This window comes from Lepisosteus oculatus, chromosome 6, assembly GCF_040954835.1.
Source record: "Lepisosteus oculatus isolate fLepOcu1 chromosome 6, fLepOcu1.hap2, whole genome shotgun sequence".
Taxonomy (NCBI): domain Eukaryota; kingdom Metazoa; phylum Chordata; class Actinopteri; order Semionotiformes; family Lepisosteidae; genus Lepisosteus; species Lepisosteus oculatus.
Window position 1 is genome coordinate 53,814,878 of NC_090701.1, and position 25,603 is coordinate 53,840,480.

The 25,603-nt window shown below is 37.1% G+C and overlaps 1 protein-coding gene across 3 annotated transcripts in view; it reads left to right on the forward strand.

Annotated features, from left to right (window-relative positions):
• The window catches only part of dok6 (docking protein 6), a 108,920-nt gene extending 84,150 nt beyond the window's left edge, over positions 1-24,770 (forward strand). For 2 of the 3 annotated variants that reach the window (XM_015353800.2, XM_015353802.2), the window contains 4 exons: positions 898-1,087; positions 5,678-5,816; positions 6,470-6,584; positions 22,461-24,770. In XM_015353800.2, coding sequence (XP_015209286.1) covers positions 898-1,087; positions 5,678-5,816; positions 6,470-6,584; positions 22,461-22,624 — 608 coding nt within the window. In that variant the 3' untranslated portion in view covers positions 22,625-24,770. Of the gene's footprint in view, positions 1-897; positions 1,088-5,677; positions 5,817-6,469; positions 6,585-10,117; positions 10,915-22,460 lie in introns of those variants that run through there. The other variant, XM_015353801.2, reaches the window with a different exon arrangement.
• The last annotated feature ends 833 nt before the right edge of the window (positions 24,771-25,603 follow it).

Consider the following 25,603-nt stretch of genomic DNA (forward strand, 5'->3'; position numbering starts at 1 on the left):
CAGCTTGATATCCACTTCAGCTCCATAGCAACTGTCCACTGACCTTCACGTTTCTTTTTCTGTTCACCTTTGGGTCCTCAAATGAGAACAAAGAATACGATAGCTTTTAAAACACCAGATTGTTTTTTTTTTCAAATGGAGATCTTAATCAGTTAATCACACCTTGTTTTCTGTTTCATATTTCTGACAATTGTATATGTACAGTATACACTTCAAATATATCCCTTTTTGTTTTCACTAAACAGGACAACATTCACAATGTCAGTACTCCTCTATATTAATATAATTGGTGGTTATCATTGCTACCTTGCAGTGCTATGGTCCTGGGTTCAATTCTGGACCTGGGGTGCTATGTGCATGGAGTTCATATGTTCTCCCTGTGTTTGTGTTGGTTTCTTGGTATCCTGTGCATGGAGTACCCTGCTTTCCTCCTATTTCTTGATGGGATAGTCTCCGGCTCCCACGTGACTCTAAATTGGATGAACTGGTTAGAAAATGGATGGATAATATACTGTAATATGATGTAAACGTTGAAGTGTACATATATTCTAACCTGTGGTGACCTGAGCTGATTTCTGCTCCTTTCTTCTTGTGGTAAAGAAAAAAAGAGGGATTTGTGTTACAGTAATTCAGCTTGAGTGGCGCTAATCTCTTCTAATAACCATTTCATTCATTCACATGCAAACAGTTATGGGCTACAAAATGGGGGGATTGAATCAAAATCATTATTGGCCCATGAATGAAAACAGAGCACACAGCAGTGCTGTATCATTTCAATTCACTGAGCCAAGTACAGAATGGCAAATGGTTATTGATAATATTTCACCCTTTTCTTTTAATTAAACACTCTATAGGAGGCTGAAGACAAATGAAAAAATATCTTATTTATGATTTCAGAACGGTTCAATGTGTATCTGATGCCTACTCCCAATCTGGACATCTATGGAGAATGCACAATGCAGATCACACATGAGAATATCTACCTCTGGGATATCCACAACGCCAGGGTGAAGCTGGTCATGTGGCCCCTCAGTTCCCTCCGTAGATATGGAAGAGACTCCACGTGGTTTACATTTGAGTCTGGCAGGTACAGTTTTGTGTTATTTTGTTTTAAAAAAATCATATTGATTCTGTGTTCATTAGCACAACACATACATGTTAATGAAATAAAGGAACCTTGGGGTGCTAACTAGAAATTTGCAGACACATTTAATAATATTTGCACAAATACAAGTGTTTGTGACCTCTTTATTTTTAAGAGAAATTTCAAACATGCAGTTGCACAATATGTCAAATTAAAATGCTATACAGTATGTACTGTATATGATGAAGAACCCCTAACAGACTTTTATTTGGAATTGCTCTTTGTTACAAAGCATTTAACGCTTTAGTTCATTTTTGAAAGCAAGCTAAGCAAAACGTCCTTTTCAGAAAAAGCTTTGTAAATCTGCTCCTTTCTCATCAGAACAGAAATAATCCATAATCATGGATTCTGCTCTCTCTGGGGCCAAATTGGTAAAGAAAATGGAGCTGAAAGATTGGTTGTATTTATAGCCGCTAGCGTATTAAAATTAAAAATAATATTTGAAAAGGTGTACAGTATGTACTGACTCTTATTTTTATTTCTGTACTGTTTTTTTTTTAGTTTTTCTGGAACTACAACTCCCGTACAATTTATTCAACTCCACATCACATCAAACTAGATAATTCCAAATAAAATATTGGAGTATTGAACCCCCTCTCCAGTTTTAGTTTTCATTATCATACAAATCATACTCTCAACATGAAACAGTTTCTTCTAAACCACCCACCTAGAGCTCAGACCCTCAGACCTAAGAACCTAAGGACGTGAATAACGCATAGTATTCTAACATACCCACCACCTTGTTTTGATGGACTGTCCTGATCTCCTGAACATTGCATTTTACTTTTGTTTGTTTTTGTGAAGTAAGGCTAAGCTGTAGTTCATCTGAATTCCTGTTTTCATCTCTACGTATTTCACTGTAAAAGAAATTGAATTTGATTCACAAGAATACAGAATGCATTTCAGAAGCTTGCTTTAAAGTCTCATTTTCCACATTTTGCAAAACAACATAATCACAATTATTAACAATTATAATTAAACAAACCTTGTGTGTTGACCCAAAAAGTGTTTAAAATGTAATCAGGGATAGAGTTTTATCACATTTTCGAAAGTTGTATAGAAATGCATGGACGGCATAAATTCGTATCACTCTTGTTTATCAAAGAACAGCAGAGAAAAAAACAACACAACAAATACAGTAAGACCACAGAAAAATGCTTCAGAAAAACTAAGAACAGTTTTTGGAGCTAAAATGCTGTTTTTTTTGCTTGAAGTTATGTAGTTCAGCAACCAAACGAGCTAGAGAGGATTAATAATCTTCTCTGATTCTAAATCTTTTACTGTTCTTACTGTTATGTCCACACCTACTGCTCAACAGCAGTTCCAACACTGTCAGCTAGTGTCCCTGGGGCGCTCCAATTAACTGGACACTTGTATCACCTGGAGACGGTTAACGACCCCGCCCGTTTCAGGTGTTTCTCAAGATAAATACTTGGATCTGACAGAGCTCGGGGTCGGGGTTGGTTTCGACTCTGAGCCACTTGAGTCTTGTTAATGAGTTTTGTCTCTGAGCCATTTGTGTATTGTTCCTTAGTTTCTTCCCTGAGCTCCTCAAGTCTTCGTCCCTGTGTCGTCTTACCTTTTTTTCCCCGGCTGTACTTTTTTTAAAAATACTTTGTACCTCCTCTCTTGGATCACCCCTCGGCTTTGTTTTTCTACAGTGTGCGTGTTGGCTTTGACCCTGACTTACTCCACCTTGTCTTCCGGACTTCCTCTTTGTACTTTGGACTCTACTCTACACAACTCCATGCTTTTGAACCCCACCGTCTTGACCATGATCTTGGTCACACAGCAGCACTTAATGCCACTTGCACTTAGCACAGCTCCGTGCACATTTCCCCTCTGTGTGTGCTGCCCTCTCAGCCCTGTCTCCCCATGCACACAGCTCCATGCAGCTCCCAGTTCCCACTGCAGGTGTCCCTGACTTAGCTGCCTCTCACCCAGCACCCAACTTCTCTCTACATCGCAAGATTGGCTGCTAGTCCCTTGTTTGTTTGGTGGTGTGGCAGATCCCTCGAACCTTATAGCATCTGTTTAGAGGAATCACAAAAAATAAATATGGAACCGAGGCTGAGGCTGGATCACCCTTACTTAGTATATAACTAAATCGGTCTCTGATAAATAACATCGGCACGGTTACCATGAGAAAACCTGGCACAGACCCGCCAAGATCTTTGGTTACATCTGAAATATACCAGACTGTCCAAACTATTATGCAGGTGTCTTCTGTGTGACGTTTTTTAATGCCACAGAAAAAGTTGTGGTGTACAGTTTTACTGTTTGTAAGCACTTCTAAAAATAATATTTAATGTGTATAGCATTCTTAATTCTCTTCAAAACTATTATAAGTACTCTATTAATTCTTAATTAACTTATTATTTTTAGTAGTATTCCTCATACAGTCTTATGAATAGAGATTAATTTTGTTCTTAAATACTGTTTGTTGACTTGCATAGTAGGTAAGATGACTCTAACAAGGAACATTTGCTTCCTCTGTAATTTGTATTGATCCGTGTGGTCTATAGAGGTCATTGTTTTATGTGTCAAGTTCTTTACTTGTTAGTACAAAAAGTAATCTTGGAATAAATAACATATTAAAATATATATTTCTCAATTATTCTTAATTAGAAAAGTTATAAAAATGTTACCATACACTGTTGTACTTTAAATAAAAATGAATCAACACTCATCAAAATATCAATGTTTCAGTTTGTGCGAAATCATAAACAATGTAAGTATCATATAATTTATTCTATTACTTGTGGAAAGCAATCTCCATACTGAACAATTTTTATATTGCTGAAAAGACGCTAGCATAAATCTCTTTTTAATGCTGACATGCCAGCTCGTCAATCTGCATATTATCTAACTACAGTACAATCTGGCACAGAGCCACAGTACAGGCATTGATTTACTGTTTCAAAAATAGATGTTTTTCTTCTTCAATGTATCCAGACCTGCAAGGAAATTGAACATTTTTTATCTTCTCTCATTTTCTTTTCTCGAATATTCTGTTTTCTTCTCCATGACATAAGATAGCCTTAATGAGAGGACACAGAGAAGACAAATAGCATCCTGGCTGCATACTTAGTAGGACAATAAGATGAAGTTGTTCAAATGTTAAAATAAATCTGACAAAGCAGGTTCACAAACATGTTTTAAGGAAAATGAAATATATCTTATCCTACTAGGCTCTTGTCCTCAGTGGGATGGATTATCAAGAGATGGTCAAATTCAGTGTCATATAAGGGCTAGAGCTGAGAAACATGACATGATGACAACATATAAATGTTTTCATCATATGGAGCAAACAAAAGCTTGCTTTTTTCTTTTTTTCACCACTAATTTGTCAAGCAGTGTCCATAGAATGGAATCAAGTCTTCATGTCCAAAGAGGAAAACAAAATATTTAGAGTGGACATGAAATAAGATGACAACCAGACATACTGTGTGGTTCTTTTTCATATGATATAGACAACTAGCAGAAAAGAGGACACATAAATTTCCTCAAATAACTGTTCTGAGAGGAATTTTCATTCAAAATGAGGATTATACATTTGTATACATTTATATTTCTTAATTTGTTTGGCAGATTTTCCTGTATGTTATCGATATAAGGTAATGCATTTTGAATTGAGGGTTCAGATGCTTTCTTGCAGTTTCCAACTTTTAATGATACAGTTTGGACTGAATAACAAACAAAACCTATTACTCATATTGTGCATTCAGAGTCGTATTGGTGTAATGCATTGAAATTTATATTTTAAAGGCCATTCTCAATATTTTCTACAAGATAAACAAAGAATCTGGTAGAAAATAACATTTGTGTTCTCAGTAATGTTTCAGAGTAGAATCCTACACACAGCTGTTTCTTCCCAAAATATATTTTAAGATATTTTCTTGGTGCTTAAAATCCAGACCAGTTGTATATTTACCTGATTTTTGTTGCTTAATGAGCATGATTTTTGGAGAAAAGCAGCTGTGTGTGGGAGCTTACATTGCACATCTTACAAACTATTGGCAGTAACAACCAGCACCATAGAGGTAATGATGGAGTAGTGTTTGATGTTTTAGCTGAAGACTTACTTAAAAAAAAACTTCCTACAGATTGTGAGTGTACAGTGCAGTCTTTGAGAGCCACAGTATGTAACTTTTTAAGAAAATAGTAAGGGGGGAACTGCATACTCCCTTTCCTAAAATCACTAGCAAGAGAAAGTAAATACAGTAGTAGAAAAAAATGTCATATAGATTATTCATCCATAAGGAGATTTAACTACTGCTTTTCTAATTAAACATTTTCGGCTGTCCCCTGTTAATTAAGTGGCATCCCTTTAGTAGTAAGCAAACATGATCAAAACACAGGTACCAATTGAAAGTTACCTTTCAAAATCAACAGGGTTTGAAATTTCTATTCTGTGTTTTCATTTGCTTTTGGAAGAAGTGGGTAGAAAATATATTAAAGGATGGATTTTCGTATTCTATGAATGATTTTGTTTGTTCCTCTAATCTCAGAATTACTCTTCCCTCACTACAGAATGTGTGATACAGGAGAGGGTCTATTCACATTCCAGACGAGAGAAGGAGAGATGATCTACCAGAGGGTCCACTCTGCCACATTATCTATAGCTCAGCAGCATGAAAGGCTAATGATTGAAATGGAAAAAAATGCACAGGTAAAAACATAAGATGGTTTACAAACAAAAGGAGGCATTTCAGGACGTCTAGCCTGTTTGGTAGTTAGTAGTTAGTAGTTAGTTTGCTTCTTGCTTCTGCCTCGTTTTGAATAACACACTTCTTAGGTTTAAATGCACTTCCACACCGCTTCTATATCCATGTGTTTCAGGTTTTAGGTATGTGCGCTTTCCACAGAAAGACATTAGAGCAAGCCTTAGCAAACGTTCTAAGGGACAATTACAGGAGAACCATAGTTTTAAGACATTCAGTTTTGATTTTAATATTTAGATTTTCTGGAAGTTTGTTTTTCTTTCCGCTGTTGAGATCACATTTGTTGGCATTTCTTGTCTGTATCATGCTCAATATAAACATCAAAGACATACAAATTCCATAGTTCAAAATAATGGCAACATTAAAATCATGGAACCCAGCTTTGTAAGTGGGTCATCACTTACCTGCATTGCCATTAATACTCAATATACAGTATGTGAGCTTTAATGTTCAGAACATAATCTGTTCTTTCTGCAATTGTTCCATTTTCTGCAAATCAAAAAGCTTGCTCCTGTTTTATGTAAAGTAATTAAGAGCTAGCTAACTGTATTTCATAGACTGATTTGGAGAAAGATCTTTGCAATTTCTTTCTTTGTTTCAGATACAGTCCGGTTCAAATGAAGGAGCATTGTCAAAATCAGTCTCTCTCCCTCGCAGCGCTTACTGGCACCACATCACAAGACAAGACAGTGTGGGAGAAATCTTCAGCTTACAAGGTAAAAGTGTTATGACGTGGTTAGATTTTTGTTGAAAGCCACGTCTAAAGGCAGGTGCGCAACTCACCTGCAGATGCTATGTGATATCAGGAGGCTGGCGAAGTTTGTCGAAAAAAAGGAAAAAAACATGGCAGAGGGAGAATTCTGGGAATCAGCAGCAAGGACTGGATTCGGGCAGGGAAGAAGGCTAGAATCTAGGCAGTAAGGACAGAATGGGGACTTCGGCGGCTGGACAGGGTTCTGACAAGTTCTGGTATTTGGAAGTCGGGTTCAAGACTTCCAGCAGCCATATCACCCTGCAACTCACAACTGGCAACCCACTGAAGCTCAGCAGGTGTGAGCCTGGTCAGTACCTGGATGGGAGACCTCCTGGGAAAAACCAAGGTTGCTGCTGAAAGAGGTGTTAGTGGGGCCAGCAGGGGGCGCTCACCCTGTGGTCTGTGTGGGTCCTAATGCCCCAGTATAGTGATGGGAACACTATACTGTAAACAGACGCCGTCCTTCGGATGAGACGTAAAACCGAGGTCCTGACTCTCTGTGGTCATTAAAAATCCCAGGGCGTTTCTCGAAAAGAGTAGGGGTGTAATCCCGGTGTCCTGGCCAAATTTCCCATTGGCCGTTACCAATCATGGCCTCCTACCTATGAATTGGCTTCATTACTCTGCTCTCCTCCCCGCTGAGAGCTGATGTGTGGTGAGCGTTCTGGCGCACCATGGCTGCCGTCGCATCATCCAGGGGGAGGCTGCACACTGGTGGAGGTGGAGGGGAGTCCCCATTACCTGTAAAGCGCTTTGAGTGGAGTGTCCAGAAAAAAGCGCTATATAAGTGTAAGCAATTATTATTATTATTATAAGACACAGGGAAAAGGTTTTCCAATGAATCTAGTTCGCAAGAAGTGTGTCAGGGCTAAGCATAGCGGTAGCTCTGTAGCTCAAATGACAGAGCACTTTCCCCCTGCTGGTTCAGGTATTATGTAGGGAATCTGGTCTGATTAATGAGCTGATAGGAAACAGCTTGAAAAAAGGATGGGCGAATCTGCAGGCTACCCAAGCTGGTAGTTGGAATTTTAGCCCCATGAGAAATGCACTTGCTCGGAGAAATGCTGCATTCTCTCATGGCCGCTGTGCGTTGTGAGCCGCTGCCAATCTGGGTGTAACAGTAAGAAGAGTAAAGGAAAGAATAGAATACGTTCTAACACTGGAATAGTTGGATTAACAATGAATATGCACAGATACTGTATAGTTTATAAAGATAAGGGTACATATGTACACGTTAATTGTCTAGATTTAATACACACGCAGGGAATGGATACATTTATTTTACTGAAAACATGTATACTGTAAGATTTCCGAGACAAATGTACTTCTATCTTGTAATTAAGCCACATCCATACAGCACATTCCATACCAAGGACAGGTGGCTTTGTGATAATACAAAGATGGTTAAATTTAGCACTTCGAGCTCATTTGGTACAGAACTCTCATTGCTCCCTGCCCTCAAAGATTAGGGTGCCTTAATTAAATTGATCACCAGGTAACAGGTTTTCAGTCTCTAAGAAATTGATTTAGGATGTAGAAGTAGCTGCTTGTGTGGTGAGTCGTTACGTGCACACTACATGCATTGCAGGCAAAACCCCCCAAATAGCAAGGTGACTTGCAAACTACCACTTGTGTTTGATGTTAGTTTAAGACACTGCAAAGCATGTCTTTAGACAGTCGCAGGTAGTTTATTCAAGTGTTGTTACTGTGGTGTAAACCTACCGATATCCAATAATTTAACCCATGCAAAAGCCCTAACAATTGTTGAAAGACTCTTTTCTGAATATCTTTACAGGTAAATCATTAGGTCTTGGACAGTCCCATTCCTTTTTTAAACATTTATATTTTACTTCTCTGTAGAATGACTTGTGAATATACTGTATATTTATAGCCAGGGGAGAAATTGTTGCAATCACTAATCATGCAAATTATATACAGTATACAGTATAAGTCTAACAGCAGGGGAATAATTAGAGAATGTACAATCAAAAGAACAATGTAATTACTTGTGTTTAATTCAGTTTGAATGTGAATTTGGTCATATAAAATATGAGCTACTTCTGAGATCTAATAAAAAGCTAATTTCCATATGGCACTTCGAAGAAACAAATACCAGCAATGCATCACCTAAACCACCCTTAAAGTATTAAACATTTTGGGATTAACTCTGTTCTTTCCCAGTGAGCTGCTCTTTCTCTACTGATATTCTGGAAAGTTAGATATTCTCTTATTTTACTTTTAATAGTTTTTAGGTAATGAATCATTGGAAATGAATGAACTGAGAAATGGTGGCAAAATACCATTCTTGATCATTTCCTCTGAGACAAGGGGATTCTAATTCCTTGCACTTGTTTAGAGCTTTTCATCACAATCTTTTTCAAAGAATGTTCATGTATAAAGGGCAATTCTGCACCCACCACAGAAGTGCAGCACTGCCGAACTGCAAAAGTAAGAAAGTGTTCCATATATTGAATGAAGATGGAAATTCAAGGAGGTCAGATTGTACACTAAAAGCCAAGACTACAATTTGGCCAGGACATCAAGGTCAATACCTCCTACTCATACAACCATGGCATTGTTAATGACAAAGTAGTCAAACGTTGCTGGTAGAAAACATGCTCGTGGCATGCTCAAAACATAAGGAAAACATTTCAATTAGAAGCAACAATAGCAACGTTCTAAACTGCACCAGCAGCCTCACTGCACACCAGTTCAAGTGGAGAAATGAAAAATTGCTTCTCCAATTGAATCAAGGGGGACCTTTAGACAGGTCATGCTGTGCATTCCAGGATTGGAATTTAGTTAGGGGACTAGAGTTAACATCCTTACTCTCAAGAACTTCACCACTGGATCTTTAGTGATTAAAGAAGTCAGACTCTCACTTTAAAGTCACATGTCAGGGACAGACCGTTCTACAGCAGTACACGATCACCATACGAGGCCATTCATTTACAAATTCTGGACCACATGGAAAATCAACACCTACTGGCCCACAAACAACTAACAGCAGCAATCTAATTTTCCTTTGGGGATTTTAAATAATTCAATGATGTGCCCTCTGCATCTCTGTTCAAGACTAAAAGGTTCAGGTTACTTACTGATTTTTGATTCAAGGAAGTTACATCTATAAATTAAAATTTTACACTTTCAACTACACCTATTTTCGGACGGAGCAGTGGCTCTGTGGCTAAGGATCTGTGTGTGTGGCCAGAGGGTTGCCGGTTCGTATCCCATAGCTGGGAGAGGAATCCTACTCCCTTGGGCCGAGGAAGGCCCTTAACCCCAGCTGCTCCGGGGGTGCTGTATAAATTGCTGACCCTGCGCCCTGACCCCAAGCTTCTCTTTCTGTCTGCGTGTCTCATGGAGAGCAAGCTGGGGTATGTGAAAAGACAAAGTCCTAATGTGAGAAATTGAACTGTATATGGCCAATAAAGTGATCTTATCTTATCTACATATTATAATATTCTGTATGCTTTCATTATTACTTTCTCACAGTACCTTCGGTTCCTTACCAAGAGGAAGAGAGAAGAGGTGGGGAAAGTAACAGAAGGTGGAAATGGATTCAGATTACATCCAGTGTTTTGTTTTCACATTGATCTAAAATAATCCAGTGGATTTCACAGTCTCCAAGGGGAAGTATGAAAGACAGCCAAATGTGAATTGAAAGGGTTTGTCTTCACCTCTGACATCTTCTCTTACTCCCCCTCTCTTATTCTTCTTACACAGCGGCTTGCAAAACTATTCGGACAACTTTACTGTTTTCACATGCTCGTTGCTTTAAAGCTTGCAGTCATGTGAATTTCTGGTAAAAATTATAATTTGTTACATACACAAAAGAACTCCCCAGAGTCAAAGCAAAAACCAAAAAAGAAGTAAATTGCTCATTAATACAATATTAGAAAAGTTATGAATGCAAACGTATTCAAATCCTTTGACGTGGAAAACATAAATTAATTTCAGTGGTGCTTGGATCAATTCACTTCTAACTAGCAAGTGAACTGGATGGGTTGAAAGGCATCCTCTTGTTTGAAATGTCCTTATGTTCCTATGGTATTATGTTTGTCCTTCACAGGTAAGAGGATTAATAGCTGAAACATTATGCATTGACTTTGTTGTTTACCTTTCAGCATTTTCAAATGGGCTTATGCCGAGATTGATTTTAGAATGAGATCAGTGCATGGTTTTAAGACTGGGTTACCTTATTCATGAAATGTGCTTCTTAAAAATGTTCAGGTGGGTAGCTGCGTCAGCATGCGTAGGCTGCAAAGGAACAAGTAATAGGTTTATTCCATGCTGAAAAAAAGAAGAAAGAGAACACAACGTTTCGGCCGTGGAGCCTTCTTCAGGTGTGAGCTTCAGGTTTCTGCCCTGTCTCTCTCACACCTGAAGAAGGCTCCACGGCCGAAACGTTGTGTTCTCTTTCTTCTTTTTTTCAGCATGGAATAAACCTATTACTTGTTCTTAAAAATGTTGTTGCCTCCCACAAAGAATCTGCTTGTAGCAGCATCGCAATAAAGAAAGCACTGTTACCGGGAGGAGATCACTAAGAGTAATGGAAATTAAAATTAAAATGCATCTAGGAATTAAAATCCATCACGTAGGAGTCAGTAGGAGTGCAATGCTGGCCCCAGCCTGTTTTCTGGGAGAGGACAGGGCCGATAGGGATAGATAGTCTTGCGGTGAGGTGGCTGGACGTGTCCTCTCAGTGAACGAGACAGGATTGAAACTTCAGGGGAAGCTCCCTCTCATAGGGAGACAACTGAGACATCTGGTCAGCAGTGAAGGCTCACAAGGTTAGGAGTGCGTTGCAAAGAAGTAGGAAGACTCCTAAACGTATACGGCTATAGAGAGCAGAGAAGCTCTCACAGACTGGGAGCCTTGCTTGTTTTCATGTTGGCCCACTAACATGAAGGCGATTATAGAGCAGAACGACATGAAGAGAATCGACTGGGTTGCGCTGAAGGTGACTTCCACTACACCTCGACCTTGAGGTACAACAGGATTAGCACAGGAAAGCAGTCAATGGACCATGTGAGCTTGAAATGGTTATAATACAACGAAAATAGGTCCCAAGGCTGCTTATAATGGGTTACATGGGGGGTTTATGTCAGATTTCCACCCACACTCGGCTACCATCAAGGGGAATCTGTTGCACAGACCTAGACAGCGCTCTCATTTTTGTTCCTGAAATGTCTTCAGCTTTTAGAACTAAAGTGTGATTCTTTTACTTCTGCCAAAAATATTTTTTAATTAATTGTTCAGAAGAAATCTTAAATACGGGGACTTTGCTGCAATGGTATTGAAATACTCTACAGATAATGCTCATTCGTTTATTTGTTTGACCATTTAATCCAAAGCCTTTCACATTTCTACCTATTTTATATGTATTTGAAGAAAGGTATTATAGTAAAGTAACATGCTCAGGGGTATAGTACATTAGCCACATCCCACCTAGGACTGGAACCTCCAACCATGTAAATAGGCACCAGGAGTCCCTAAATAATACTCCAGCCTTTTTTGAGTTATGGGCTCCACTCAAAAAACTAAACTTTTCGTTTAACAGTAATTTATAGAAATACTGAATATGGAAACTGTTTCAATTAAAAAAATTTAATGAACATTGTGCTGATTAATTAAGCCAAATTGCTGAGATTTGTTTTAAAAAGTTCAATTTCTTTGAAAAATCTTAATTAACGCCCTTTGAAACAAACATATAACTGTTTTTGATGCAGTGCACTTGGCAATGTCTCTGCTGAATAATTCATTTAGATAGTGTATATATTTTCCATTACAAAGTTAATAAGGTATATGGACAATAAAGTTAATTTTAAAATGATAATACACTGCAGTAAAACTCGGAATGTAAATTCCAATTTAATTTGCTTGGATATACAGCTATGGCACGCTATCAGCTTATTATCCCTCATGGTTGCTCTCAGTAAACTTCTGCAAATCATGACAACACTGACACCAATCTGTCTGCATCATTGAGCAATGTTTTACTTCAGTATGAGTGCAAGCTTCATGAGCGTTACAATGCATTTAAATGAGCAAGCATTTTCATTGTTTTCTTCAAATAAGAGAACCCATAAGGAATTCGCATGCATGGTCAAAAGCAGTCAAATTCCAATAATAATGAGCTTCCACAACAACAAAGAATTTGAAAATTAATCATTAATTGAAAGACAGTAAAAAATATTTAAAAAAAAACACCAGTTTGACGAATTTGGCATTTTTTTTCTATTCTTGACTTAAAATTGCTAATCTATAGATTTTGTGCCTTGAATAGTGAGTACAATTTCTAAAAGTGACTTTTGAAATGTTCACAGACATTTAAAATGTTGAGCAAAGGTGAATGTTCCATTCAGAACATACTGTATACCAATCGAACATCTTGGTTTGCTGTTTCAGTATTTGCATTGTAGTAAATCCCTTTGCACTAAACCAAGTGAAGTGAAAAACTACTGTATATATTACTTGGTGTTGTCCTCTGTAAATTCTTCAAATCCACAAGCAATATGTCATTGCAAATTGGCTTCATACAGTACGTCCAGCAACATATACAGTATGTCTGTGTCTGTGCAACACTAAAACCCAGGTCTGGAACAACATAATTGATTACCTTTCAGCCACTGAGTTGTTGTTACCGTGAAAATAAAATGTGTTGAAGGTACTGAACTACAAAGAAAATCATCACAGCACAAATGGCCTATTTCAGAATAATAAAATATATGAAAACACTTAATAAGGTGAGGTCCTCAAGAATTTTATATTTTGGCTTTCTGAGCTACAGTACCCCTTCTTTTCGAAGCTCCATGCTGTAAAATGTTTTTTTTTAATAAATTTTAAGATGTATCATTTTTGTGTGTAATGCATGATTGAGATGTGAAGAAAACTGTTTTGTGAAGAAAGCTACAGTCAATTTATGTTTTAAAATCTATAAAATAAGATTACTTTGTAAATGTGAACACACGGAATACCAAGGTTGCTGTATGTAAATGCTTCTTAATGCGCTGGGTTATATCTATTTCTTTGAAAATTCCTTTGGGCATTAGCACTGTACCCCTACAGCCCTGTACAAATTAAAGTATGTAAAAAAAGCATTGCAGCACATTCATCATTTTGGCATTTCCATTGTTGGTTTCACAGTTGCTGGGACCTAATGTAGAAGCATTCGTCCATCTAATCTAGTTGCCCAAGAAATGCAAATGCTGCAGAATGTTTTATCTGTGACATAAATCAGATATATCACCAGGGTTTTAGTCACTGTCTGCCAGCTAGAGGAGGTTGTCTGCATTGTTTTGGGTTGCCAATTTACTGCGAAGATAACACATTGTTTTAGAATATTATGTATACACTGTATATACACAACATCTGGAATATTTAACAGCTTACATTCTCTTCTCAAGTCATATGTTTAAAAGGTTTTACTGTATATCGAAAACACCTTTGGAACATCTACAAGCAGAATGTGTGTTAATAGTGTGTAACAACCTCCAATAATAATCTTATTTAGGGTATCTACAATATCTGACCCCGAAATATTATACTCTAAGGCCAAACACAGTTTTGAAGCTACAGTACCCTTAAACTAAAGCCAATTAAGAAGTGCTTCACTAAATAGCTACTGTTAATAATTTATTGCATTTATATAGCATTTTTCATGACATAGGTTCTCAAAGCACTTTATATATTGTGAAGGAGGGGAGCCCCATCATCCACCACTGAAGTGCAGCACCCACCTGGGTGAGGAGCAGAAGCCCCACTACACTGCGAATGAGGCATAGAGTAAGAACTTCATGCACCTATGGAGCTAAGGGGGGAGTGTAGGAAGACAAGATTGTGCAAACCCATGGTGATTTAGCTAGGACACTAGGGCAAATATCCCTGCTCTTTTGGAAAATCCCAAAGGATCTTTATCGCCCAAGTTGTATATGGTGCTGCTAAACAACGCAGAAAAACCTTTATCCAGAATGAATGCACTGAAGATACAGTATGACTATCCTAGTAGGATTTAAATTATTCAGTCACATTACTGAAATACTAAAATTGCAAGGTTGTTTCTGTCATATTTTCTCACACAGCGTTACACATTTTGACAAACATTTAAATTAAAATGTCAACAGTGCTAGTTAATTGAGGGAACTTCTAAAGAGTTCAAGAAATATGGACGAGTTAATTAATTGCAGTAGCCCAATATTAATATTGGTTTTACATTAATGTAACACCAATAGTTAAGACCTCCTACTTGCTCTGGTACTCACTAAACCCACAACATTTAGTCTAGAGCTATAGTTCAAAAGTACTGGATATGCAGGCAAAATTATAATCAGATAATGTCAGAAAAACTAGAGATTTTTTTTAATGAATGAGAAATTTCCTATAAACAGGAAATAATATTCATTCCCTAGGGATGACAACCTGCAAGAATAGGATGCTTTGTGAATTGTTATTATTAAATAATTCAAACTTTAAAAATCAGTGACAATTTGTTAATTAAACTTTAAGAAATACCTTAATGAGCAACTAAGAAGGCAGCTGACTGGACTGGAGGTTGGACACTGGACAGAGCCGGGGCCGAGGAGATCAGAGACTTGACAACTGGGCCATGTTGGAAGCCAAGGATAGAAGCAGAGGAGTGGGCAGAAGAAAGCAGAGATGAAATTAATGACCAGGAAGATGAGGAAAACAGAAAGCAGAATGAGAAGGAAGAGTGGCCAAAAGCAGGAAAAACAGAGACAGAATGTAAGGGGGAAAGTTAAGAGAAACTGAAGATCCTAGGAGTGGCAGCAGGGACAACTTCAGAGTTCTTAGATGCCTGGAGTCTGCACACTCCTCACAGCACACTGGGTGATGTCATCGTGGAAGCTGAAAGTCCTGTGGGTGGATCAGAAAATGTGCTTGTTATGGGGTATAGATGAGTACTTCTCTACCCAGAGGGGTAGAGTGAGAAGAAAAAATGGTGTATTCCTTTTTGAAGAGAATTCAGAAATTGCAGAGAGCCCAGATTTTGATGTTGGGGATTGCAGTGATGGGAGACTGGAATGATGAGAAGAGGAACAAAACAGCATGCAGATTAGGAAAAACAGGAAATTCTTGCTCGAGTCTGAAAGTTACTCATTGGAACATCAGATCTGGAGATTCTAAGATGATTTTCTATTTTCTTGTTTTGTGTGTTTTGTCGGAGAAGTTATACAAAGACACACAAAGATGTTTTTTTTTACTTCTGCCTTTATGGTTTTCATTTTTGTTTTTTTTGTGTGTTTTTCATTCAAGTCCAATTGCTTTATTATGCACAAGTTGGATATTTGTTTCCTTCTGTTTTTGCAGTTTTCGAAACATGGTCCATGTATAGACAAATGATAGTGAGGCAAAATGTGAGAGAGGTTGCATATTTTTCTCTTTCGTTCTGTCTTATTTTCTCTTTTCTTCAAAATCAACAGAAAAAGGCAAAGACAAGGACACTGGGGGACATTACATCGATGTGCATTTAAAATTGAGAATAGGAAGCACTACTGTCAAGCAAATTCTGAGCGAGATCCTCGAATCAGCCACTGTGGCTACTTACAGTAGCAGTCCAGTGGCCTAAACAGTCTCCCTCTTATTTGTAGGATTTCTTCCATTTTTATTTGACCAATGTTCAAATTCTGTAGGTGCAAATCTCTCTTCAATTTACTAACAATAACACATATAATGTATACTGTAAATGACCATGTTGTTTTTATTCAGTTTCAAATAAACAAGGAGATATAAGCTTAACTGAGCACTGGAAACTTTGAAAAAAAAACATTAAAAAGTGAACAAGCAGAAACATGAATCAGAACTAAACCCCTTGATTTCCTCTTATATTGTACTACTGCAGTGGAATTGCAAGACATTTCAGAAAAAAAATATTGAAAACTACACCCTAGAATACATTAACAGTATTATTAACAGGATACTGTATATATGTCTATATACAGTATATTAGTACAAGCCTACACTGAATACTGATGTTTTTCTTCAAACTAAATGTAAAAAAAAAAAATTCTTGCTAAAGAGCTTTGATGAGGAACAAATGTGTTTTCCAAACAAAGATGGCTCTTTTCTTTTGATTGGTACTCCCAGGAACTTGTTTATGTTTTGAATTTGGTGGGCTTTACTTTCATTGAATCCCTTATAACATTCACTGCGGTGACCTCAATACATTACACACAATAAGAACAGACTGAGCAGGATTGTAAAACTAGCCAGCAAATTTAATGATGCACATCAGCTACAGCTTACAGACATCTATTCCAAACAAATAGTTCAGAAAGCTAACATATTCATAGGCCACCCCTTGCACAGTGAATTTGAGCCCCTTCCATCATCAGTTCAAACAACTTGACTATTTTGCATTTGAATCTGGGTAATCTGTTGTTCCCACAGCTACAGTATGAACCTGCTTTATTTGGACAGTTCATTGTATATTTTACATTGTTTATATATTTTGCTCATCATATGTGAGTGCCTCTTATTCGTATGGTGTTCAATGTATTGTACTGTATATTGTGTTATATCCTTTACCTCACTGGAGAACGAATTTCCCATTTGGGACAATACAAGTCAGTTTACAGTATAGCAGGGTCAAATTTCACCTCACACACCATGCTTTCACCCCACTGGTCCTCTCTTCACCCTGCATGGTGATCCCAGCCTCCTTGTCCTGCAGCGAGGAGAGCTGGACCTCAGCAACACAGCTGATGTCAAATCTCACATACTGTACCTCATAACATCAGATCAGATCACTTTATTGGCCATATACAATGTCTTGTATTAGGAATTTGTCTTCTCACAGACCCCAGCTTGCTCTCCATGAGACACACAGACAGGGAGAGAAGCTGGGGGTCAGAGCGCAGGGTCAGCCATTTATACAGCACCCCTGAAGCAGTTGGGGTTAAGGGCCTTGCTCAGGGGCCCAACGGAATAGGATTCCTCTGCCAGCCAGGGGATTTGAACCGGCACAAGCCACAAGCGCAGATTCTTAGCCACAGAGCCACAGCATTCTCAAACACAGGCAATTCTTGGGTAGTGTTAGTCCTTGTGAAATAGGCACAATTTCTGTGAATACATTTTGGCATCAATTATTCTTCAGGGTTTTTACAGTTTTGGAGACCCTCCAATTTACTAAAACTAGAAAAAAATATGCACATCCGTTATTTCTGTTTATCTGTGTTTGTTTCAAAGGAAAGTTCATCCCTGACATGTTCAATGTTGCACTTCTGTACAGGTTTTTATATTTGTATAAGCTGCACAATTACCATTCATGTGCAGTAATTGTTTTAGTGTCACCATATTATAAATAGCTAACATATTGAAGTTAGTTTCTGCAGGATGTTCCTATTGTTTCTTTTTTCAGAAAGATTTAGTGGTTTGTTTTTGGTATCTTATTATAATCAAACAGCTACAGTACCTGTCTTTGTTTCTTATATCATTTCATTTTATTAGCAGAAGCTATGAAGACACTGTTATTATCTTTTCATTAACGTGTGCTTCTGAAGTTGCACTTACAGTACTTTCTTCCTCTCCCTCTACCTCCAGTACTTTCCTTTATTAAAGAATATTAAAAACAAATATTAAAACACAAGATTCTGGCACGGTGAACATACAGTATTATTACCCATTAACTAGGAGTGCTGACCCAGCAAGCAGCCTGAAACCCTTTTTGAGTCCTGACATTAATTTGTAACTATTCTCTGTGAGCATTTGTAAGGGTTGCAGATAGGCAGCATAAGAAAGGCTTCTGTTTTAAACAGTATACTGTAAATAACCAGTGTCCTCCAAAGGAATTGAGACAGCAAATCCTTCCAGTCAAGCCATGATTTTTTGTGAACATTGTGTAATATGAAATAGACACATTTTCGTTCAGATACTGTAATTCCAAGCATAGTATACACTTGATCATAATAGAACAAGATCCTTTGATTAATTAGCTAACTACCATAGGAGCTAGATCAGCCCAGTGATCTCCCCTTGTTTGTAACTTGCACTGTGTGAAGTCATGACATTGGCAATGTGTTTTCCAAACAAAGAAAACTCTTGTTTTCTTTTGATTGGTACTTCCAAGAACTTTTTTATGTTGTGGAGTTGGTGGGCTGTACTTTAATTGAATCTGTCCTAACATTCACTGCGGTAGCTTGGTTCGGTAACCTTAATACACACAGTAAGAACAGGCTGTCCAAATATTGAATACATTACAGGCAAATCAGGCATTACAAAAAAAAAAAATCAGGACAAAGAGATGTTTCTAAGTAAATGAGGCTGTGGTGGGTGATAATTAATTGACTGTTTTTAATCATACCATTCATTGGAGTCTCATTGTCACAAATGCCGTTGGGGGTCTAAAAAGCAGTTGTTCTCTAATAGAAGATTTCCGATTTTTGACTAATGAGATCCTTAGGTTGAATTTTAATGTCCCTCTCTATTAGAAAGTAAATAGATGTTTTTGAAGTTATACTGTATATAGGAAAATGAAAAAAACACATACAGTATCCCTTTTGATGTCTAAATTTTTTTTAAAAGTATACAAGAAGTTTGAGAATTCTGATACATTTTTTAAAATACTGTACCTTTACAAATATAGTTGTTTAATTTGCTACTTACCATTTAAAAAATAACTACAATAATTAAAGCCAAAGGTGGTAAACTCGATGAGATTAATAACTTTTTTCTATTTGCACAGAGCAGAAATAAGCAGAGTCTTTGGCGATTTTTAGGAGAGAAGGGCTAAGGACAGCATGAGGGGATGTGGCCATTTACCCGAGAAATGCAAGATGCCTCGACTAAATACTGCTATGAAAATATAGAAATTATTGTTCAAATATATTTTGTGTAATCTCATGGAGAAAGCTATGAATACAAAGGAGGCTGCTCTAAAACAGTGAGATAAACTCTTTTTCGTTTTAGGTCTTGAAGCAAGGAATGACTCACAAACACTGGAAGCTAATTTTGATCAAATAAAAATTCCTACGCACAGTTTAAATAATTAACATAGGATTTCTTTTTCTAAGTGGCTAATACCAGGGTTTGAAAAGGAAGCTTAATCACAGAAAGAGTAGAAAAAAAATAGGTTTGGGCTTTGCATTAATCTCACAAGATACAGTAAGGCAACTTGTATATTAGACGTTTTTGCACGTATGACATTGAAACATGGAAAAACATGTTTAATAAAAGAATGATTGCTGGAAGATTCTGTTTGGAATTTCTTGATTTACAGTAGGTGGAATTTGGGACAAATCTGTCAGTAAGAGGGGTCTTTTTGGGACTGAAACTACTCAATAATACCCCATTAACTTGTGGCTTCTTGTAGGCTCACGTCCACATCCAATAGAAAAGTGTTGTGAACTGTCTCTACACTTCAGCTGGGATCAACACCGTCTGGTAGCTACAGTACAAGGAAATTCAGAGGGCTCCAATGATAGCTGATGATAAAGATAAAGATGATAAAGGGTACACCTGAGCACCTAGAGAAGGACTGACATAAGCAAACTAATGACTACTTTAAGCAAGGGAAGCTAAAAAGTTTTACACTGGCTATACAGAAACTCAGCGATGTGTCAGAGCACAACATTGTTTAAAGCAAAATAGATGCATTATTGTGGACTTTAGCTTTTCAACAACTTGACATTCTGTGTGATATAGCTTGAGTATTAATTCTTATTCCACAATCTACACAATCCACATTCAATATGTAAATAATTCCCTTTTGAATTTCAAAAGTGAAGGGTGTTTTCTTAGCATAATAAGTGTGTGTCTCAGTAAAATATATGATACATTACAGTTTGTATTATTAAAACATTTTTTTATTTATAGTATTTAAAAATGTAATGATTCCTGTTTTGTAATGCTGGATTCCTGGGTTCAAATTCTGGGGGTGCGGATTTTGTGTGTTCTCCTTGTGTTTGCATGGATTTCAACACTGTAGGATGTTTTACGTATAACATTTTAAAATCAGTAATTTATTTACAACACAAACAACTGGATGCCTTCTCCCAGCAGTTCCCAGTCCTGGTTTGTAATTGATCCCACTTACCTGCTGGTTTTCAAGCTTGCTGAGCTCTAACTAACACAATTGAATCATTGATTGACTTAATAATAAGATTCATTTGCAGCTTGTAAACATGTTCGAAGGTGCCTTTGAGCTATTGCATTTCATAACATGCAATATCAGCTTTGGAGTAGAAAAAAACAAAACAAATAAATGTTCCAATCAAGCAACTTGTTAGCTCAACTATGGCTTCAGATAAATAATTAACCATCAGGTGTGACTTGCAGAACTAGGATTGGGAACCTCTTCCTGCCTTGTGCATTTCTCTGCAACATAATGCTCACTCCAGTATTTAAATATCACTTTTTGGTATGTACTGTAATTGTGCATAAATAAATACAGTAATACAAAAATGTCTTTGAGCATCTTCAGTCAAATAGGGTTGTTACCACATCATTATTGTAAATCCAAAATGCTCAGGCATGTGCAACTGCTCACTTTCTCATAATCCTGTAATCAAAGAAGGTTAGCGTCGTGCTGTCCTGGGCAATTAACTTTAACTACAAAATCCATATTTATGTAGAACAAAATAATGTTTAGCATCTAATCAGTTTAACAGACATGCAGCCAAGGAGCACAGTATATAATTTTGATGCAATGACTACATCTAAAATAGACCCTGAAGCTATGAATTGACTTTGAATGTGACCTAATTGAAGCGCAGCGTTGACCTGATCATCATTTTTGGCAGCTGTGTGTGGCATTTCATGAACGGCTGATCAACCTGATTACATTTCTGTGCAGGTTCAATGATTTAAATGGGAAAATGATGTAGCTGAGGGGAAAAGATCAGGAAAAGGTGAAATCCTTATTTCAGAAGACTGAAATAAAAATAGGAACGGAGTTCGACAAGAATAACATTTTTGAAAAGCGTTAACATGAAAGGTGGCATTTGCATAAACTTAATATGTTTGCAGTGTGTTACAGTCATGCAAATTATAGAACAAGAATCTACATATTCTACTTGGATTCTATAATATGGTTAAAGTATCAGATAATCCTGTGAATCACCTAATCAGGATGATGTACGAAAGTGATAGAAAAAAGATATACTGTACTGTATGGATGGATGTTTTCAAGAGCAGTCATTCCAGTGTGGTTGTGCACAGAACACAGTGTTGCGGAACACAAAATGCACTGATCGAGACGAAATTTCTATCAAGCATCCGCTGTTAGCAAAACGAGGAGGCCACAAACTAGTTTTGTTTAGTGTTACATATAAGTAGGTCCTCATGTACATGGTATTAGAGAGGATCCCAAGGTGATTAACCTTTGTATTAATTCAGTGGTCTATTATCAGGTTCTCCTGGACTGAAGTCCAACAGTGAAGATTAAGATTATACTAGTCAGTTACAAAAGTCACAGAACTCTCCATCTGCCCTGAGCTTTGGTTACATTTTATTTGAACCATGCTTAAAATCCTGATGGACCCGCCTTCACATAAACATCATCACAGGGGAAAAAATATTACAGAAGAGGAGGTGAGGAATCTGTTTCAGTCTTACCTGAGACTGGGAAAGGGATGCTTATTTGTCAGTGCTGCATTCATCACCTTACACATGTTGCATCTCATAATTATTTGCGTTTCTTTTCATTATTCATCTCCTGAATAATAAAAACAGTTTTCTTCGTCATGTTTTACCCCTCCGAAACCTTGCCTTTAGCCAAATGATTCGGACAAGCCTGACATTTTTAAGATCAGCCATTGTTTACTGGCTGAAGGTAAATTGTTACTAAAGGTAACAATGTGTGTCTTTTCCATGTTTGCAGGAGCAAGCTTGGGTATGACGCTAGTTCCTCGAGCACAGACCTTTCCCAGCCATCTGCTGGAACAAGGTGCCGATGAAGAACTTGCCCGGATCCGACACCAAGAACAAGCACTGTCTCCCTCTAGTGGCTATGGATCGAGTTACAGCTCTGGACCAGTGCAATGACATGCACTGAATAAGGCACACAGTTTTCTTCAGGCTGACATGGGACATTACACTAGTTCGTAGAGGTGGTACAGATCAAACATAGTTTTAATCTAGTAGCCTGTATAAAAGAGACAATTGCAAACACTTTGAAGGCTAGAAATGTGAATTAAAGAATACTTTTATGGTACTTCAAGGTAAGAGTTCTAGGGTTTCAGTAGCCATTAATTAGAATGAGAATTAGGACTGGCTTTATGAAAAAGTCTTTACTCTTCATACTGAAGACAAGCCAAGCTCTTTGATGACTAGAGCATTATTAGAATGGTCTGATTTCATCTATTACAAGTCCCCATCCCTTTTTTAACACATACTATAAAAGTGGAATATGGTTAACTGATAACATCTAATTGATTGGTAATATAATTACAAAGGAATGCTGCTAATGACAATTGGATTTTTAATTACCTGTCTCTTATTTTTAATTGGCAAAGACCTATTAATATGTACATACTCTCGTTTTTTTTAATTGAGCCATTTAACATCTTAAGCCTATGAAAGTAATGCTTTTATACTTTGAGTAAAATGAAAATGTACTGTTTCTGAAATGGCTGTACTATCCCAATCAAAAAACAGTGTGGGCATTCATACATTTTAATGAGTCATTCAGATAAAACATTTGGACCAAAAATCAGACCCAAACAGCATCTTCAGGTTAACAATAACACAGAAAGTAACTCCTTGGGACATAATGTATGGAAGAAGATGGATGAGATATACTGTATATTGTAAGATGAAGCAGGTACAGCAACCCTTTAAAAATAAACAAAAGGCAAAGGTTTATATGTTAAGCTTTTTCAATTAGGTTCTTTTGTCAAATTGAAGGGCACCTGCCAGCATGTGCACAGTATAGTAATGATATACAGTGAATAGGAGATTTATGAAACAGAGAGTCTGTTAATGTGTCAGAAATGGTATAGAGAATCTTCCAGGAATGTTTTTTAAATGTGTAGAATCATTGAAGACTGTGGTCCTAAAAGTAATATCATTCTATCAAGGTTGGAACTGTGAATATAGATTTTAAATTATGATATAAGGGTGAATCCATTTCTGACACTGAAATTTGTCACAACTAAAAATATTGATAACCTCTGTAGGTCATGTTAAGTAATGAGATACTCCGTTGCACGTAAGATGTTTCCAAAGATGTTGTATATCATAATGCAACAATATGTTTTGGACTCTTTGTCCTGTGTACTTGTGTCCTAAAAATCAGAAGTATAATTTCAATTTCAAAACAGAAATTATTCAGATTTCAAAAGCCTTCTCTTCTAAATTAGATACCATGTTACCATAAACCTCAGACAGATGACAAGGATTCTACTAGTTTGTTTTTTTTGCACAAAACTACAAATTTGTGTATTTATGTACAGTACATCTAACTATAGACATAATAAAATGAACTGGCCATATCCACATATTTTTTCATTCATTATGCTTTCAGAAAGTGCCTGATTTGTTTTTACAGAGAAACAGATTATCCATGAGGAAGTCACTGTTGCAGCATAAATCCCATAAATGTCACTCAAATAGAAAATACTGTATTTTCTTGCCATAAACTTACAGATGCACATTTGAAAATGACATACATTACTGGCCTAATCAGCAGTTAAATAGCCAGCTTTGATTGTATCATTGTAGTAACAACTGGTGTGTAAAAAAAAATGGTGTGAGTGTATATACAGTACAATATATTGTTGCCTAATAGCTAATTGGTTGGAAAGGTTACAGCATGACAGCATACATACAGCAGTATGTTGCAGGCTTCTAAATGAGGCTTCATAACCTAATAAGTGAGTGCAATTGCTGCAAGGATGTTTTATGTGTTTTTTAATTCAATGTGAAATAGGCTTTCTGTGGTTGAAGTATCCATGCTATGAGTAAAAAGCAAAGTAGAGGCTTTATGAAATGCTTAGACACTTCACAAAAACTTGCTTGGCCACAGAAGGCAGAAGCTGACCTACCACAGAAATGATCTCTCCTGACAAGATGGATGGATCTATGAAAAAAAAAGGTAGATTTTTACACACTGACATAATTCCAGCATATAAATGCATCCTGAAAAGCAAAAATAAAAAAGTAAATGTGCCATATTCCACTCCACAGAAAACTGTTGTACTTTTTCTTCCTTTTAAAATTGAATTAACCTCTCTTTGTTCCTCACTCCTTGGCTGCAGCCCACTTGACCCTCACACTATACAGTATCTGCACAGAGTATATGGCCTTTTCAACTGCAAAGAAACACGTCAGGGCTATTAAAGAGTACTGATTCAGTGAAACAAATCACTCCCTTATGTATCCAGCTGGGACCTGCTAATTTCTACATACTGTACTCATTCAAGGGACTTAATGCCGGCTGGAGGAAAACTGGCTGTATATTTAATTTAATAGCAGCAGGGATATAGAGTTAAAAAACGTCAGGATAAAAATATATTTAAATTTTATTATTTACTAGACATACTGTGTACTGAATTATAAGTCGCATTCACGTTTATATTTTTTTATTATTACATCTTAGTTATTAGAAACAACTTAAAATTAAATCTTGCATACCGAACTGAGCAAAATGAGAATTTTAGGTCATTCTACAGACTTCAAGGACAATTATATAAGAACATGAAGTAGAATGTAACATTTCATAGGAAAATTATTTTCAGACCATTGAAAAGGAACATTTCTATTAGCAAAGGCTTTTTTAAATATATTCATAGGAAAATTATGCTTCTTTTTTAATGTCCTGAAAAGGGGCTGATAAGACTTCTTGTTTATCCATTGCTCATACATTTCCAAGATGACTCATTCAAGGAACTAACCAAGAAATGAAGACAAATAAACTAGGGCAATGACTAATTCCTCCTGCCTTGAGGGCATCAGTAACACAGGGTGATTCAGAAGCGATGAGTGAGGGGGCTGATACAGTGTGTATCAGTGTGAAGCTAGGTA